Source organism: Leptosomus discolor, chromosome Z (genome assembly GCF_034619465.1).
Source record: "Leptosomus discolor isolate bLepDis1 chromosome Z, bLepDis1.hap2, whole genome shotgun sequence".
NCBI lineage: Eukaryota > Metazoa > Chordata > Aves > Leptosomiformes > Leptosomidae > Leptosomus > Leptosomus discolor.
This window is the reverse complement of record NC_141419.1, coordinates 73799228-73818137: the sequence shown is the minus strand read 5'-3', so window position 1 is coordinate 73818137 and position 18910 is coordinate 73799228. Positions and strand designations below refer to the sequence as shown.

Sequence of the window (18910 nt, the reverse complement as noted above, 5' to 3'; positions counted from 1 at the left end):
ACCTAACATCAAAATTCAGACCTAATATCCAGTCTATTAGTTCTCAACAATGAGTCACACGAGAACTACATGTTAATAAGCTTGGCCAAGCTTATTACTGCTTATAACCAGTGTTGCCAGAACCAGTGATGACGAAACAGAGGTAGAAATAGAAAGCGTGAGAACGCAGAACCAGAAAGAAGAGAAAGAAAAAGAGAGGAATGAGTGGTGGTAATGAGGACTACCTATGAAAAGGTAGTAACTACTAATCTAGCCAAAAACACTGTATGAAATTGTGCTTAATGCGGAAGGAATTGCATGTGCTCATACTAATTATAAGCCAACACAACCAAGAATGGAATTTGTACACAGAACACAGAATAACAGATGTCCATTTGCAGTTCTGAACTACTTCACAACTTCCCTTCAGATTTAACTAGTATAATCATGGAGAACAGGACTGTCAGCAACAGGAGTCCTACATCTCTCATACAGAGATGTACAAAACACAGGTGGTCACCCTTCCCTCTTTCTTGGCTGAGTTAAGACTGCAGGCGCAGTCACAGTCACTAAAGGAGAAAGCAGCCACACCACTCACCCCTTGCTTTCTCTGCACACATGCAGGTACGAAGCAAGCAGAATGAAAGCTGCTCCTAAAGTTACAACACAACATAAATCTTCAGGCAAGAGACACTATCAGAGATATACAACCTAATCAAGCTATTGCATTTTTTTTTTTAATCAAGTATAATTTACTTCCATATAGGCATGCTATGCTATTGCCTAAATGCGACATTCATTCCCTAGCACTGACAGGCTAATTTCTCAAACAAGAGAGGGCATACTGGTGACCTGTAAGTCTTGATACAGAGTTTTTTTGGGTTTTTTTTCCTTTCACCTTTTAATTTCTAAAGCAATCTCAACACCTATATGATCTTCTTCCAGGTTGATGTCTAAATCACACAGAAACAATAACCACCCCAAAATCAGAACCAACAAAAGTACAGATCACAAAAATTAGGTCAGCAATAAACCCATGCCATTTTTCCTGTAATATAAGCAAAGCCTATTTGAGGTGATTGTTTTTCAATATCTGTTTCTGGCTCAGACTACAAAGGAACTCGGTCAATCCCTCCTGCCCCAGCTCTCAATACCATGACAAAGGTCCTATTCTCTTTCCGAGTGAATCATTAAGCATTTGCACCAAGGCATCACCTTTTATCTGGAAGGAAGAAAAAGAATACAGCTCTGAAGCTGGTTGTTGTATCTTTGGAAGAGATGAAAGTCGGTCCTTATTCTTGTGTGCTTAAGGGGACACAACAGGTAAGAGTATTTATGGGACTAATAAAAACTGACTGACAAAAGTGGAAAACAGAAAAATAACTTCCTTCTCCACAAATTCATTCTTTCCTTCATCTTAGACTTCATTAATTCTTGCACATTCCTTCATCATGGAAAAAATAGCTTAGATTTGCTAAGCTATTTCCGCCTTACTGAAAATGGACACACTTTTGATTTTTAAAACATTCTCAATTGACTATGACATGAAGGGCAAAATCCCCATTTTGCATGTGGACCTTTGTAGTGTTCTTATAAACAATTAAGAGAGATACCACAATTAAAGTGGAATAAATTTTAAGCAATAGCTTTATTACTCAAGTCAGAGGCACACAGGGCAAACTAATTCTATAGGTATGTCACATACAAAAATACTTATGGACTGTCAGCTCCAGAAGACTTCACTTGTTTTAGCTTAAAATTTATTGGGCTGATCCAATCATTGGACACTCCTAAGAAATATTTCATTAGAAGACCTCTAAAATAAAGATTGTACTTATGAAAACAGGAAATGTAGTATCTTTAAATGCCTCCCCATCCCTAGTCAGCTCACGGCTGTTTTCAGATCACTGACATACATCATCTTTAGAACATAAAAAGTAGGAGTTTTGCTAACCACACGGCAGCTGCACCGTGTGAAGAGCTTCATGAGGACTACCTCCTTCTCCATCTTCAATTAATATCATTAGTACACCCCCATAAACTTCCATTGCTACTGTGGAAAAATTACACTGAGATGAAGTCTACATTTCGCTTCAAAGCGAGCAGATCTGTTGCAAAGATTTCATTCAAAATGGTGCTCAACAACTGCTGACATGGATATTAAAGAAAATTCTTCCAGACTGGAAGACAGTGAGAGACTTTTTTTTAAAACCATGGTTGTTTTTTTAAAGTAAGATAACAGAAAACATTAATACAATATCCTGTTTTATGGGGAAAGCTGTGTTGTTAGCCAACGATCAAACAAATATCAAGAAAAAATTTCACATGTAGCGAACATGTATCTGTCTGTAGGTAAGAAAATCTTTTTCATTTTCTTCAGTATTATGAACAGAGTTTGGATTTAACAAGCAATTTATGGGCCAGCACAAAACAGAAGGGTATGATCCAGAATCTAATCTATGGGTGAGGAAAAAAAAAATATTTAAGAACCCCAAAGAAATTCTATGTATGTGTTGCTGTTGCTTCCTGCCTGGAGGAGTGCACATGTTTAATGCTCGCAGCATTTAGGCTACATCCCCTTTTGATCCCTTCTGGTGTGCATCTGTTGAGATTGAAAACGATCTAAAGCAGCAATTAACTTGCTGTTTCTCAGCGTACCACTGCACCTCGAGTCCTACTGAGCAAGTGACTATGTTAAAATAGACTGTCCATCCATCAGTTTTATGGTTGTTAAGAGATCTCTTTGAAAACATCAGTCTGACTTGGAAGCTGTGCAGGCAGGCTGGGATGCAATCTTCCTCCCTGATCTCCACTAGGAGAGGGTAGCACTCTGTCTAGGATCAAGGTAATTTCCCAGCCCCCAGCTACACCCAGATCAAAGACTGGTACTAGGGCAACTCTCAAAGAAGTTCTCAAAGACTGAGATTTTCAAAGCCTAAAGCAGGCAGGATATAATCTTCGATGTATTTCAGAAAACTCTCTTTAAATATCTTAAGCCTAGCAGACAAGCACTCTGCACATGCAAGCATCAGCAGCTGCAACAGACTCCTAGAAAACTTTCTGATTTATACAGGTTATCACATTGTACCTCTCACGTGGCAAAATGATTATGAAAAGAATGTGGGACAATGTGATCTGGAGAAATGGGAGAGGTTACATGACTGGAGGGTGTGACTATTAATGCAAAACAGTGCAGACAATTTCCATGCATTGAGATTGACTATAGTGTCCAATGAATTTATTATATCCATACTAAAAAACACAATTACAATTCATATTTCAATAGCTAGCCTGAAAACCAATGCTCTTTGTACCAAGGCAAAGACACCAGTAAAACACAGCTGTTTTCCACAGCACAAAGAGTATGGACAAGATGCAGGATCTCATGCAGGAGGTCCACACCTCGCATACTATAACCTGAACATGTACTTCAGAAACCATTCCCAGAAAACCTGCAGCTACAGTATCTACTAGTTATCTCTCACTCACACAAAGGGTCAGTTAATAAGAATCCCAGTACTGCTCCCGGAAAAGAGGGAAGAAGGCTTCTGTCCAAACTTCCCCACATTATGAACTTTGGTAGCAACTTTTGCAGAGAAAATAAAAAGACACAGTCATGTTGAAGTTGTTTCAAAGTATTCTGCTAGGCAAAGTTCAAGTGCTGAATTTGGACGGTTAAGGGGAACAGCACAATAGGAAAAATTGTTTGGCAAGCTACATATAGTCTTGCATCCATACGGGTGCTGCATCTTTTTTCTGGATATTTTCAGCAATATACTACATCTTGCAGAGCAATGAAGCAGTATGACGAATACCTACCTCAAGAAGTTTTTAACTAATAATATTGTTTTCCAAGTACCTTTGCTGAATATTTTTAAACAGCAAACAACTTGTTCTGGACATCCGATCAAAAGTGGCGTTCTGAGTATTGAGCTGTTACAACATAATACAATTTTTTGTGTCAGTGTGTCTTTTGGCACTACATTATGGTACTAATGACTATACATCAGATGATTTCATAGAATCATAGAATGGTTTGGGTTGGAAAGGACCTTAAAGATCATCTCGTTCCAACCCCCCTGCCATGGGCAGGGACACTTTCCACTAGACCAGGTTGCTCAAAGCCCCATCCAACCTGGCCTTGAACACTGCCAGGGAGGGGGCAGCCACAGCTTCTCTGGGCAACCTGTGCCAGTGTCTCACCACCCTTACAGGTAAGAATTTCTTCCTAATATCTAATCTAAATCTCCCCTCTTTCACTTTGAAACCATTACCCCTCGTCCTATCACTACACTCCCTGACCAAGAGTCCCTCCCCACCTTCCCTCTAGGCCCCCTTTAAGTACTGGAAGGCCACGAGAAGGTCTCCCCGGAGCCTCCTCTTCTCTAGGCTGAACAACCCCAACTCTCTCAGCCTGTCCTCACAGGGGAGGTGCTCCAGCCCCCTGAGCATCTTCATGGCCCTCCTCTGGACTCGCTCAAGCAGGTCCATGTCTGTCTTATGCTGGGGGCCCTGCAGCAGAGCAGAGGGGCAGAATCACCTCCCTTGACTGGCCGGCCATGCTTCTTTTGATGCAGCCCAACACGCCATTTGCTTTCTGGGCTGTGAGCGCACACTGCTGGCTCATATTCAGTTTTTCATCCACCAGCACCCCCAAGGCCTTCTCTGCAGGGCTGCTCTCAATATAATAAATAACTATGAAAAAACCTTCTTTACAGGATGCTTAACAGTTTTGTCTCCTTCAAAAACACGACAAGGAGCTACTTTAGCTTATTGCACAGATTTCTTTGACAGTGCACATCAAACTTTTCAGGGATGCGATAACATTATTATACAGGAATACAGCTAGTAAATTCCTCTGGCTTTGTTGTTTTACTGAGTCACCAAATCATTATAGGAATGATGCATATGGCATAGGAGAAACTGAGGAGTAAAACTGATTCACTACCATAGAAATTAAAGTAAGGATAAAAAAATAAGACAATGACGATTATACTTAATAGGTTGCTATTTCTTAATCGGGAACTGTTTACCTGGATAGGAACATTACAGATGCTAGTGTGTTTCTCTTAAGGATACGTGTTCCAAAGAATTCAATGACTGACTTGATTTTTGCTTCATAAGTCGTCTGAATTTACTTAAGCACTGTAAACAGTATGCTTACAGTTTATCCTATGATATCTTTATTCTCTTGCCAATACCTTTTACTCAAACTCTTTCCACATTCCTATCACCATTGTCATTATAATGATTACAGCATGACCACACAAGTATCTGAAAATTCTGGATGCAGAACCAAAATAACCTTTCCAAACACAATACTAAGCCACCTCTGTTGCTCACAGGATATACATTTTTACAAATAAAGAATCACAAGCTTTATCGGATCACATTTCAAACACCGTTTCCTCTTCCGTGTCAAAGGCAAAGATATTCTACTCTTCTCTTACAAAGTATGATGTTCTTAATCAAGAAGGTTCTAATTTTTCCCAGTATAGGAAGTAGTAATATTAGGAATTAGCAAAACTGTTAGCCACACAGAAAACTGAAAAGCAGGCAATGGAGTAAAAAAAGACCACATGGATGTGGAAGCATAATGAATGCAGAAACAGTAGTTTAGCACAGGTTAGTCCAGATCATTGTCTACCTTTTTGTAAGTTAAAAGAATTTTGAAAATAAAAGGGAACCAACTACTTTTGCATTAAAAAGGCTTCTCTCACTGCCATCTACAGACACTGTTTAATTTCACCTACTGATCTCTCCTACATTGTGTGAGAACACTTTGGGGCTTCAAAAAGAATAAAAAAAGGAAGACAGCTTGATCTCCCTTTAGCAGGGGGCACTGTCAACTTTTTTCATACGCAAAGCAAGAAACACAAAACATCATTCATTTCTTTGAAGGTTTAAGTATTCCTGAAGACAACTGCAGTATTTGTTGACAATAGACTTAAACAGCAGTCAGCAGAAAAAAAAACCTCCCTCTCTTGCACTCTTGCATACAGTAATCATCAATAAGCCATGCAGCAATGACACTCTAGTTTTTAAAAGGACCTACAAAATGGGCAAAACACACCTAATAATGTGTGAGTAATCCGTGTCATTGCAAAGAATAGTAACATCCTTTTTGAAAGGATGAAAAGTGGCTTTATATTTCCCCCAAACTGGCAAAAGAATACTAGACAAGATAATTTACAACTCTAAAAAACAATTTGCTTATTGTTCTTATGTAAACACTGAAAAGCATGCCTTTCAAAAATCCCAAAGCCTCCAAGCTGTTAAGAAAACCAAAAAACTATGTAAACGCCATCAAATCTCAAACCCACACAAAAGAACAGAACAGCAGTAAAAAAGACAAACAGTGATTACAAGCAAATTACACAAAACACTTCAACACCTATCTCAGTCAAAGCAAAATGCCCACCCACCAAAGTCTGATCAGGTTTCTGAATAGTAAGTTAAAAAAAAGGAGCAAACTAAGCTTACTATTGCACTTACACTGTTTGTTATTTTACAAATGATAAACCTCCTCCCCCCGAGCTGCTACTCCTTAAAGCTCTAATGAAGAAGCCCTTCAAACCTCCAGCTGGTCTGACCACGCAGACCCTGATGGCCTGCTCTTCCTCATTTTTTCTTCTAAAGACTGCAGCTGCCTCTTCTAACACGCAGCAATGGAGTTCCACCTTGTTTGTCCACACTATGATTTCCAGGCCTTCCTGACATCCCAGGGCTGATGCCTTTCATCTTTGTGCCTCTGCATGCTTGGAGGGCAAAACACTAAGTGGTAGAAAATGGGACAAAAAACTCAAGGGAGGAGCAAGACGGACAAATTGGACGAATCTGCAAAGCTGGAGGTTGTGGAGGTGGAAACACAATCCAAGGACATGCTTCTGCTTCTGGGGAGGGAACCAAATGCCACATGCTATGACCTTTTATGAAACTTAAGAAGTCATAAGAAAAAAAACAACACAATGAGGAAACAATACCTAACCTCACTCTTGAAAGTGGATCTTGGCATTTCGATATACCACAAAGGTGTAAACTTTTCTTCTTGCTACTGCATCACCACACCACCTGAAACCCATTGCTCCTCAAACAGAACACACACTTCCCCCAACACAAGGAGCTCCCAAAAGCCATATAAATTAGCAGTCTTCTTATGCTGAGAGGGCCATGAGGGGCTCAGACACTCCTCTGAAAAAACATAAAGCAAGAATTTGTTTCACACACTTCCTTTTCCCACCTGAAAGTACTTTACTGTTTCCTACCCTTTAAATAGACAATTCTGTACGCTCCTATGCCTGTGCTCCATTTGTTCCCCTGTGCTCACTCTGACCCTTATCCTCCTTCCTTTGCTCACAGAGAAAAGAGAGATTGTTCAGCCCCGGCTAACGCGTAAGGAGGCTCTCACGGCTTTCCAAAGCTGCAGCTTGAGACAGCAGCAAAACACTACTGTCACGAACTCTTTTTTTTGAGGGGGGAAGTGGGCCCCAAGAAGTGGCTTTTGTGTACAACAGCGCCATCTTCAGCTCCTTCAGGAAAACTGCTCAACTGAAACGATGCTGGATGCAAAGGACAGAAAGAGCTAATATTAAACGGGGTCCAAGACGTAAGACTCGTCTATTCCTTCGTCTAAAAAAGCAGAGCTGGTGCCTCCAGCTAGCATCAGAAGGTTAGTTCCCACTCCACTCTCAGTTTTCGTTCCAGAACCAGCTCATAGAAATCTTAACTGCAACAGCAGAGGAAGTCTCCCACTCTGGCCTCCTTTGGTGAAAAGAGAGCTATACAGAGAAAATGTGCAAAATAACCACTTAGCTAGATACATGTAATTTTTGCAGGCATAGCAAAAAGGCTGGGCTGCCAAATTTTTCATACTTGCTCAATCTCAAAAAATACTAGTTTTTTTCTTAAAAGCAGTAGAGGTCACTCAATTCCCTTGGCACCAGCAAATAATGTATTTTTCCGGCATCACCTGCGGAATGCATACAGAGCCACTTACACATACTGACAGCCATTTATCTACACCATCTGGCAATCTTTCTTGCATAGTCTCAACATTTCAGTCTGTTGCGGTAAATAAACCCATCATGCTTCAGTATACACACACACTATTTAGCGTTTGAAGAACATTTGAAAAGCCACATGCCAAGTTCTTATTGTAGCACTCTCTCTGAAGTGATGTCGATATAAAAGTCTTATCCTTATAAGCAAAACACAATATGAATATCTCTTCACCTGTACTTGGAAACAATACCATATAGAGACAAAGTAGGAACTGTTTGTGCTCAGATCCTCGTTTTCAAACGTTAGTCTTCTGTCTCTGTAGGATTCTGTTGCTAAAAGCAAAGATTGAACAACTCATCGCTATATAACCATTCTGTAGGTTCAGCCTTCCTTGTACCTTTTGCACTTAAAATCTTCCGGATTGAACTGTATATTCATGATTCCATAATTGCTTTCATCGCCTCCCACAGGAACCATGAGAGGTTTGGTATCCTCTTCCATAATCTGGTGAATGTGCCTCCTTCTTCTAGATTCTGTCAGTTATTCGGACCTAAAAAAAAAGGAAACAAGACATCTGCAGTTAAGTACAACTGTGTCCCTGCTATGAATTTAACATTGGCAGAGTCCCACAGCTTCAGAAGCTCCTGGGGGGAAAACCACCAGCAAAGTGACTCCAATACACTACTCAAGAATTCTCATTCCATAACGCAAACATCATGGGGCAAGTGCAGCAGGGACAGTATTTTTTACAACACAGTATCCACTTAAGTGAAGTGGTCAATGTACAATTGTGCTCCAAATCTTTTAGCACCACAACAGTCAATATAAATTAATGGAATTCGATGGATGCTGTTGCTTATATTGGGACTGAGACAAGTTTGTAAAAAGGGAGGCTCAGAACCTGAACTTCCTTTGAGCTACCACAGCTAAGAATCACATCCATCACGTGCAAATTAATGTTAAGTATATTCATATGTAGGTCTTCACCTCCTGCTTTCAAAGCATGGGACTCCTTTTCTTACTGCTCCACTGTAAGACAAGTGTGACTTTTAAGGGAGCTGTATTTCCAATTTGTAACAGCTGAGAAAAAATTTATCAGTTATTACAGACTCTTGTTTCACTTAATTACTTCAAACTTTGCAGCAGACACATATGCAGTTTTCCAGAATAAAGACCGGATTACTGCAGTCTATCATGCCCAGGCTCTTTGAACTAAAGGCCATGAATGGTTTAATAATGCATTAATAATAACATATTATACACATTCAGAGCACTCCTGACCAAACAATGGGGAACAGATCACTTTTAAGCTAATGGAATTCTACTTAGGCTGAACTGCAGTCCTCACATGGGACTTGCTGCAATCTTATGTGCAGCTGAACAAATGTAATAGCTTTAACAGTTCTCATCCCTGAGACCTCATGAAGAATTCCTCAGCCAGGACTCCTTCTTCAAACAAAAACAGTAGAAGTATCAGTTCTTTCAGGAGGACTGTTTCCTGATGCTCTAGAATGTTAGAGAGGAAAGACAGATGAGAACCAGAGCTGGTACAAGATAAGGAAGGATGGCGCTGGATATTTGACACCTGGAGTGGCGATGAAGATAAGATAGAAAAAACGAGGTGTGGATCATCCTTCTGCATCCTCATGGCAATACACTGTAAAGGCCCAATCCCAGAAACTACATCAACCTAAGTTAAGCACTGACATGGCTCTATCGCTTCCTAGCTGCACGTTGCCAATCCTCTTCCATTAGCTCATCCTGCTAATGCCTCAGGAAAACAAACAAACAAACAAACAAACAAAAACCCAAAACAAACAACAAAAAAAATCAAACAATCTGAAGGAGAGGATGAAAAAGGAAGGAAAGTGAGCCATTTTCAACCACGCTGATTCCCTGGGGTTCCAATAATTGCTAAAGGAGTAGGAAAACACTGAAAGAGTGTGTGGCAGGGACTGCAGAAGCAGTGACTAAGGCTGGCTCAACCTGCTGAGGAAGAGCATTTTAGAGAAAAGGCATCCGCTCCCCCTCTCCCTCCCTGCCGCCAGTGTGCTGAGCACAGGTAAAGGCTCTCTGCTCTCAAGGGGAGGGGACCACTGGAGGCTCCACTTCATGGAAATGCTACTGAAAGCACTAGTCCTGCCCTTGACAGCTCAAGGCCATTTATGCGATCCCACACTAAATGGGACCAGCACGACTGATCCAGATGAAAATTAACCATTCGTTCCCTTCCTTTAAATTCAAATCAGTGTCGAGCTTGGGGCTAGTTGACTGGCTGCACCCATTAGCATGCTTGTGCAAAGGAGGGGACAGTGCATGAGTGAAGCCATTTCATCTGGCAGCACTGCCAGTTTCCTCCTAGTTTCAGCATCTGTAGATTTGAATGAAGTTACTAAATTTAAAGGCATGATTTTGAGTTTAAAGGTGTGATTTTTCTCTTGTTCATTTTAGCTCTTTAAAAGGACACAATAAGCTATCAGTGATAATAGCCCATGCAATCTTAAGAACCTTATTTGCATTCCCTGATAGCATCTTCATTCTTTAGCACTTCACTTTTGCTGTCACATTCTCTAAAACTTTTTTCCTCTCCCCTTTCCAGAGCTCTTCCATGGGGCTCCTCTTACCTACCTTAACTTACTCATTCCTCTCTTCTGCCACTCTAACCACTCTGCTACTTCCATAGACCATCAGTTCAGATTCTTCACCCTGAAGTCTTTCCCTTCCACATCATTGCTGCTGGTTCTTTGGCCACAACTGAATGTCCTACATTCTCTCATTCTTCTCAGCTCCTCTGGTGACGCTCCGCTTTTGAATTCCTGCTAATTTCCTCTCTTTTTTTTTCTCTCTCCTACACATTGTCAAAACCACTTTCCAAACCCGCCTTTACTAAGCATTCCTTACAAACAGATTTCTTAGTTCACAGTCCCTTTCCAAACCCTGTTTACAGCTCCCCTCTTGTTCATTTATTTCCTATTGATTTCCCTTATTTTTTCCTAGCTCTAGGTCACTTCCTTCCTCTCTACTGATTCCCTGCACCCTCCCACTGTTAAGTTCACTTAACATCTTAACTCCCACTGCACATCGACTTCCTCCCACAGCTAAAGACTTCTGAAAAAAACCCGCAGGCCCCAGAGATTTCACACCCTGCTACAAACATCCACCTACTCCTCTGGCACTTTCGTGACAAAACACTTTCTGCATCCCTCTGACCACACATGAAGACAGCAGCCTTCATGGACTTTTATTTTTCACTTTTGTCATCTCCAGAGTCTACAGTCCCTTTCTTTCCAAGACCTCACCAGTGGTCTCAGGTAGAAGACTGGTAATGTGGTATTACCTTCCCCTATTCCATTCTTTTCTCTTTTTCACCTTAACATCCTGCATGCTTTTTCTGAACCAATACACCTAGGTCTCAAAAAGAGATCCCTCACTCGTTCTGCATTTTGCACCTCTCAAGAGTTTAAATCACACTTTGTGTCTAGCCTTAAAAATGCAGATGAAAATTTCAATTCCTAATGGCTGAACCAAAATTCAAAATAAATTTAAATCCCAAATACTCAGAACTGTTTTCAGCTGGAATTTTCCAGAAGACTGTGGTACTGAGATGCCTTCCTTCCACAAGCCCTGGTTGATGGCACACATTAAGCAGATATCAAATGCTAAGATACTGCTTTGAACACATCCCTTCCTTAAAACCTGCTGTAAATAATGTATTTGTGCTTTACAATTCAGTCTGACAAATGCAGACAGCATTGATCACCAGTTTGATTTTCTCTGCACTATGGCTATAAATAAAGAACACAGAACATTTTACAGTATTCCATAAAGGAAAATAATCCTTCCAAAACATAGCATATACTGAATTTGGCTTGACAGCATTATTTAGGGCTTACAGAGTTGTTGCTTACTGACTCTTTAGGGTCTTCTTAAAAGCTGCCTTGGCAAAGACGGTTTATTTTTTAAGTGCATATTGCTGAGAACAGATAGATGAAGCTTATGACCAGCAAACTGAACACTTTATATATAGATGCAGCTATCATATATATAAAGGCTGCAGCTGAAGCCAGTACAGCTTAATAAACAACTGTAAGCAGAAGAGCAAAATGAAGAACAATTAACTTGATTAACCTCTCTTTTATCTAATTTCTACCCTTTTTGGGCGGACTGCACTCTCAAGAGACATTTTTAGTACATGGGATGGAACCAGTCGTGCTCTTGTTGTGAACTTAGTCCCTGACAGTTTCCATTACAATAACCTCTTACCAACTGCTTACTTTCCCAGTGCCCTAGTTACCTAATTTTTATTTTTATTTTTTTTTTTAATACTGGGTATCTGATCTATGTTCACCTCACTCTAGAGGTTTCTTTTAAACACCTGTGATATGATATGCAGTATTCTCTATATAGTCTTAAAAGCCTATAATCAGAACTGGTATGTCAAAGAAAAAAAATTCATGTCAAAAATCAAAGCTACTTGACAAACCTTATCCAGTTTGTATGCTTTATGATATGCCGTGGTTACAGTCTCCGTGAGACCACTGTTGCATTCAGAGAATTACTATAGATTTCTGGGAATTAATAAATGGCTGCTTAGAAACGGAGAAGGCTATTTTAAGGACACCTGACTCATTTGTTGTCAAACTGAGTTTTCCTGCAAGTGGGAAAGAGGTTCCTGCTAGCTGTAGTGTACCTGGAGTTGGTGATACGAATTCATGGTATGTTGTCTTCAGCAGTGCTGCGAGTTAAAACCATTGCTGTTCCCCGCTGATCATTCTCAGCGTCTTTCCTCCCGCTAATTTGTGATGGCACAGCTATTTGTCTTTTTCTTGTCTTGGTGGAATAAACAGGACTGGGGAATGGATCTGGCTAAAAAAGTAATTCTAAAGAGGAAGACTTTGGGTCTGGTTTGGGGTTGTCTGGGTTGTAGTTCCGCAAAACCAAGTTTCACTGTCCAGTTGAAGTGACACAGGTATGGTTTGTGGAAGAAAGAAGGTAGTACTGCTAGAAGCCTAACTAAAACCACAGCCTGAGGGACCATCTACCTCTGACAGTATGTTCCCCATTTTTTCCCTTCTGCTTAGAACCTACTCCATGTAATGCTGCAAAATAAAAAAGCATTTGTGCTGTGCATCACTATATGATGTTAAATATTTTGAAAGCAACTAAGTAACTCACAATAAGGCATAAGCAAACCAGGAGGTTCCTGGAACACAGTGATGATTAACTTCCTTCTCCAAATGATAGAGGAGTCAACAAGGGGAGATGCTATGCTGGACCTTGTTCTCACCAACAAGGAGGGGCTGGTGAGGAATGTGAAGCTCAAGGGCAGCCTTGGCTGCAGTGACCATGAGATGGTGGAGTTCAAGATCCTTAGGGCAGTGAGGAGGGCGCACAGCAAGCTCAGTGCCCTGCACTTCAGGAGAGCAGACTTTGGCCTCTTCAGGAATCTGCTTGGTAGAGTACCAGGGCATACAGCCCTGGAGGGAAGAGGGGCTCAAGAAAGCTGGTCAATATTCAAGGATCACCCCCAAGCTCAGAAGCGATGCATCCCAATGAAAAGGAAGTCAGGCAAAAACGCCAGGAGGCCTGCATGGATAAACTGGACAAACTCAAACAAAAAAAGGAAGCCTACAGAGGGTAGAAGCAAGGACAGGTAACCTGTGAGGAACACAGAAAAAGTGCCTGGGCAGCCAGAGATCAGGTCAGGAAAGCCAAGGCCCTTATAGAACTAAACCTGGCCAGGTAAATCAAGGGCAACAAGAAAAACTTCTATAGGTACGTAAGTAACAAAAGGAAGACTAGGGATAATGTGGGCCTTCTCTAGAAGGAAACGTGAGCCCTGGTTACCTGGGATATGGAGGAGGCTGAGGTACTCAATGACTTTTTTGCCTCAGTCGTCACCAGCAAATGCTCCAGCCACACCACTCAAGTTGCAGAAGGAAAAGGCAGGGACCAGGAGAATGAAGAACTGCCCACTGTAGGAGAAGATGGGGTTCAAGACCATCTAAGGAAACTGAAGGGGCACAAGTCCACAGGACCTGATGAGATGCATCTGTGGATCCTGAGGGAACTGGCAGATGAAGTGGCTAAGCCACTATCCATCATATTTGAGAAGTCGTGGCAGTGCAGTGAAGTTTCCGCTGACTGGAAAAAGGGAAACATAACTCTCATTTTTAAAAAGGGAAAAAAGGAGGACCTGGGGAACCACAGGCCAGTCAGTCTCACCTCTGTGCCCAGCAAGATCATGGAGAGAGTCCTCCTGGAAACTATGATGGGGCACATGGCAAATAAGGGGGGATTGGTGACAGCAAACATGGCTTCACTAAAGGCAAATCATGCCTGAAAAATTTGCTGGCCTTCTACACTGGGGTTACAGCGATTGTGGATAAGGGAAGAGCAACCAATGTCATCTACCTGGACTTGTGCAAAGCATTCAACACTGTCCCACACGACATCCTTGTCTCTAAACTGGAGTGACATGGATTTGATGGATGGACCACTCGGTGGAACAGGAATTGGCTGGACGGTTGCATTAAAAGAGCTATCATCAACGGCTTGAAGTTCAAGTGGAGACCAGTGACGAGTGGCGTTCCTTAGGGGTCGGTATTGGGACCGGTGCTGTTTAACATCTTTGTCAGTGACATGGACAGTGGGATCGAGCCCACTCTCAGCAAGTCTGCCAACGACACCAAGCTGTGTGGTGCAGCTGACACACTGGAGGGAAGGGATGCCATCCAGAGGGACCTGGACAGCCTGCAGAGATGGGCCTGTGCAAACCTCATGAAGTTCAACAAGGACAAACGCAAGGGCCTGCACCTGGGTCAGGGCAATCCCCAGCACAGATAGAGGCTGGGCAATGAGTGGATAGAGAGCAGCCCTGCGGAGAAGGACTTGGGGGTGCTGGTGGATGAAAAACTGAATATGAGCCAGCAATGTGCGCTTGCAGCCCAGAAAGCCAATCATATCCTGGGCTGCATCAAAAGCAGTGTGGCCAGCAGGACGAGGGAGGGGATTCTTCCCCTCTGCTCTGCTCTGGTGAGATCCCACTGCAGTACTACATTCAGCTCTGGGGTCCCCAGCACAAGAAAGACAAGGCCCTGCTTGAGCGAGTCCAGAGGAGGGCCACGAAGATGATCGGGGGGCTGGAGCACCTCCCCTATGAGGACAGGCTGAGAGAGTTGGGGTTGTTCAGCCTGGAGAAGAGAAGGCTCTGGGGAGACCTTCTAGCAGCCTTTCAGTACTTAAAGGGGGCCTAGAGGGAAGGCAGGGAGGGACTCTTGGTCAGGGAGTGTAGTGACAGGATGGTTTCAAACTGAAAGAGGGGAGATTTAGATTAGATATTAGGAAAAAGTTCTTTTCTATGAGGGTGGTGAGACACTGGAAGAGGTTGCCCAGAGAAGCTGTGGTTGCCCCCTCCCTGGCAGTGCTAAAGGCCAGGTTGGATGGGGCTTTGAGCAACCTGGTCTGGTGGGAGGTGTCCCTGCCCATGGCAGGGAGGGTTGGAACAAGGTGATCTTTAAGGTCCCTTCCAACCCAAACCATTCTGTGATTCTATAAACTCTCAAACTGAACATTCAAAATTAATGGCTTTTTTCCTGTGCTTTATTCCTTATCCTTAGAATAAGGATAACGCCAATACTTGCCTCAGCTCATAGACGTACTGTGAAGAGAAATTAAAACTTTCATGTAAAACTTAGCTGTGATTCATACTAAGCACCACAAAAAACATCTAAGAGGAAGAGTTACAGCAGGGGGTTGGAACCAGATGATCTTTAAGGTCCCTTCCAACCCAAATCATTCTATGATTCTATGAAATAAGGCAGATCACTCTTAGCAAAAGTGAACTGAACACTATCACTTTGCTGCTCTAAGAAAACATTCCCTACTCATAAGAACTGTCCAGCTTGAGAAAAATAATGATCTGATAACTAAGTATTTCTAATCTATATCATCATTCATATATACTAAGATAACTAAGATTGCCCATCAATTTTGTTCTTCATTAAACTTAGCTAAGTTTAATACTCCAGCCTTTGAATACTTCAACTTTGCAACCTCTGTCGTTTTAAAAACAGGTTTGAGTGTTTAGTTATGTGTGTGCAGATACTGGGTTCGCTTTGTAACGTATTTGGTAATGAAAGAGAAATAGGGATTTTCTCCTCAACATATCTCACCCAATATTCTTCTCTAAAAATCCTTCTGGACTCTCCAGCTCCTCTGCCATTTCTTGTCACCATTCTACTGTTCTGCAAGTTCTCTTTTTTCACCTGCAGGGACCTGTTTTCTGTCCTCTCTGCCACAAGCATCACGTCTCTTCTCTCTTAACTTCTACTAGTGACAGCAGAGATGAAGATCAGAGAGAGTGCTAACTGCATTCTCCCACAACTAAAATCTCATTGATAAGGCAGGAACAAAGGAAGAAATGATGTTTTCTCCTGCAGCATGCTGTATTGCTACTGATGGGAAAAGGCTGTAAGACTGTTTCCTCTGCACCCATATTTCTTTGCCTTTCCAGCTCAGCTTTGCAAGGAAACTGTTTTTGCTTGTGAAACTCCTAACCTATCATGTAACAGATACCTGAATGAAAGGCAGATACCCCCATGAAAGTCAGCTCTTAAGTGCTGTTGAAAATGCCTCCCTAAACTTCCACGGCTGTATCTAGCATAGTTGCCAAGATAAAAAGATAGATCTTCCACAACAGCTATTATAAAGGAAATGACTTCTTGACACACCTTTGTAGTACCAAAACCCCCACTAATTTGGAGCAATGTTGACACTAGCATCTTTTAAGAACTGCTGTACACTGCCTTAAAGCATGCTCAGTTTTCCTCAATTGCGAAGGAATGTCTACATCTAGAAGGAAAATTTGAAATACTCTTCCAGATAGGGAAAAAATCTGTCCGAAGTGTTAGCATGCCAAAATAAGTCTGGGATTCTCTTCTCGGTAAGGACTTAAAACAGCAATTGCTTTTCCCAGTCATATGCTATCAACACAGTCCTAACCATCATTAATACCTAATAACCTCCATATTCAAACGCCATTAATGTCAAGTATCTTTCAGAGGTCAAAAGTCTTGAATCCTGTTGCCCCTTTTGTTTCCAGGATATAATTTCACTGGTTGGCTGTGGTGAACCTCACTTAGTATGCCCTCTTGCCCTACTTACAATTCTCCTACAAATATCTGAAGCACTACATCAGAAGGGAAGCAAATGGGAACAAGTGGATGAGAGTTTAATAACCCGGGTTTTCTGCTGCCAGTCACAAACTGTGAAGCAATACCTGGGGGTATGCAAGTTACTTTTCCCAGTCCCACTCTGTGCTGCACTCCGCATGACTTTCAGGTGGTAATCTAAACAGGGTTTGAGGTTCATTAAGCCTCACTGGCTTCCCCCTATGAGTTTCTGCTTTTACTGCCTTCAGATAGCTCTCTCTCTCCTGGTTACAAAGTCTGAAAACCTTCAGGGAGTGATGACAAGCACCCAGCAGTTTTAGAAACCTCATTCTAGCATGGTGGCTGTGCTGTGATCTGGTCGTCTTTGTACTGGATGACCAAACTATATCATAGTTTGCTTGCACTGTGAATCCACCAGTGGTATTTTACGGCTCGGCTACAGGTGCATGTGTCAATGCTTTAAGATGAGTCACCCGTCTTGACAGATCAGTTAGAGTTACAGCCCAGGTCATGCAAGAGGGTTACCAAAGAGGTCTACCCCATAGCAGGAACAAAACTTCGTTCAGTTAGTCAGTCATCCCATGAGCACAGGCAGTGCTTAGCTGGTTTGTAGGACTGCTGTTCGTCAAAGAATCTTCTGTAGAGGCCAGGGGGAGGAAGGCAGAGAGGGGCGCTACCACCACAGCCTCTACCATGCCATCATGGCTACCAGTGCAGTTGGAGATGGTGCTGGAAAAACAGCAGCTGGAGCTCTGAGAGCTGTTTATGTTCCATATTACTAAAGGCAAAGTTGCCACACAGACACTAGCAGTGGTTCTGTAACAATTTCCCAGTGTAGAAGGAGACCCTGCAGACCAGCCATCACAGACAAAGCCAGAACTTTTAATCTGGAAGTCAGGCACCTTAAGATAAATAATCACAGAACTTAGTCACCTATAACTTGTCACTTTTCAACATGTTTAATTCCAACTGCAGTCCTAAATTATTTTGGTAGGAATTTTGCCACCAAAAGCTGTTCTTGTGCTTATGTGCAGCAGTTTTCTTTGTTTTGAGATTTCTAGTAGCTCTTAAAAGGATAGCTTCCAGTCAATCAGACTACACAAATAAAACCGTGACAATTTAAACTGTGGACACATTTTGTTTCATTTCCTATTTAAAGCCACTACTCCTAAAACACCATGTCATACTTATGGTTTAAGTACAAGAATCTACTAGCGAAAATGTTTAGTTTAAATAAGAAAATTATTTTCAAAAGCGCTACTACGTGTGACCTGGTCTTCTCTTAAATTTTGAGCAGGTGAATGGATGAATAAAGCTCAAGACACAAATCTCAAGTAAACTGCAGGCAGGCTGTGCACATATAAAATGTGAGAAATAAGCAGGGTCCATGCTGAAAGACAAGAACTTCAAGGCAGGACAGCAGAGTTCCTTAGTTCCTCTTTTGGGGCACTAAGTCCTCCATCAGAAGGGAGTGAAGGATGCTATACTGGTCCTAAGAGTAGTAGCATAGCTTCAGAGCTCCTTAGAACTGGGACAGCTTGCCACTAGATAGCTTGTCCATACTCTCCTACAATTGTATTGCTTGAAGATTATTGAAACTGTATAAGCAATGTAAGTTAGTAAACTTGGGGGGGAAACAGGCTCTTGAATACACAAGCTGAACAACCGTTGGGCTTGTGTTCCTCAGACTGAACCACTGGGTATGTGGTTGCTGCTAGATGACAAATCTAAGTAAAATTAAGAAAAATTGGAACATT

General features: G+C 41.9%; 1 protein-coding gene across 1 annotated transcript in view; it reads right to left on the bottom strand.

Annotated features, from left to right (window-relative positions):
- The window catches only part of SLC38A9 (solute carrier family 38 member 9), a 41771-nt gene extending 33290 nt beyond the window's left edge, over window positions 1-8481 (bottom strand). Inside the window, exon 1 of the mRNA XM_009945979.2 lies at window positions 8378-8481. Coding sequence (XP_009944281.2) covers window positions 8378-8481 — 104 coding nt within the window. The remainder of the gene's footprint in view (window positions 1-8377) is intronic.
- Window positions 8482-18910: the final 10429 nt, after the last annotated feature.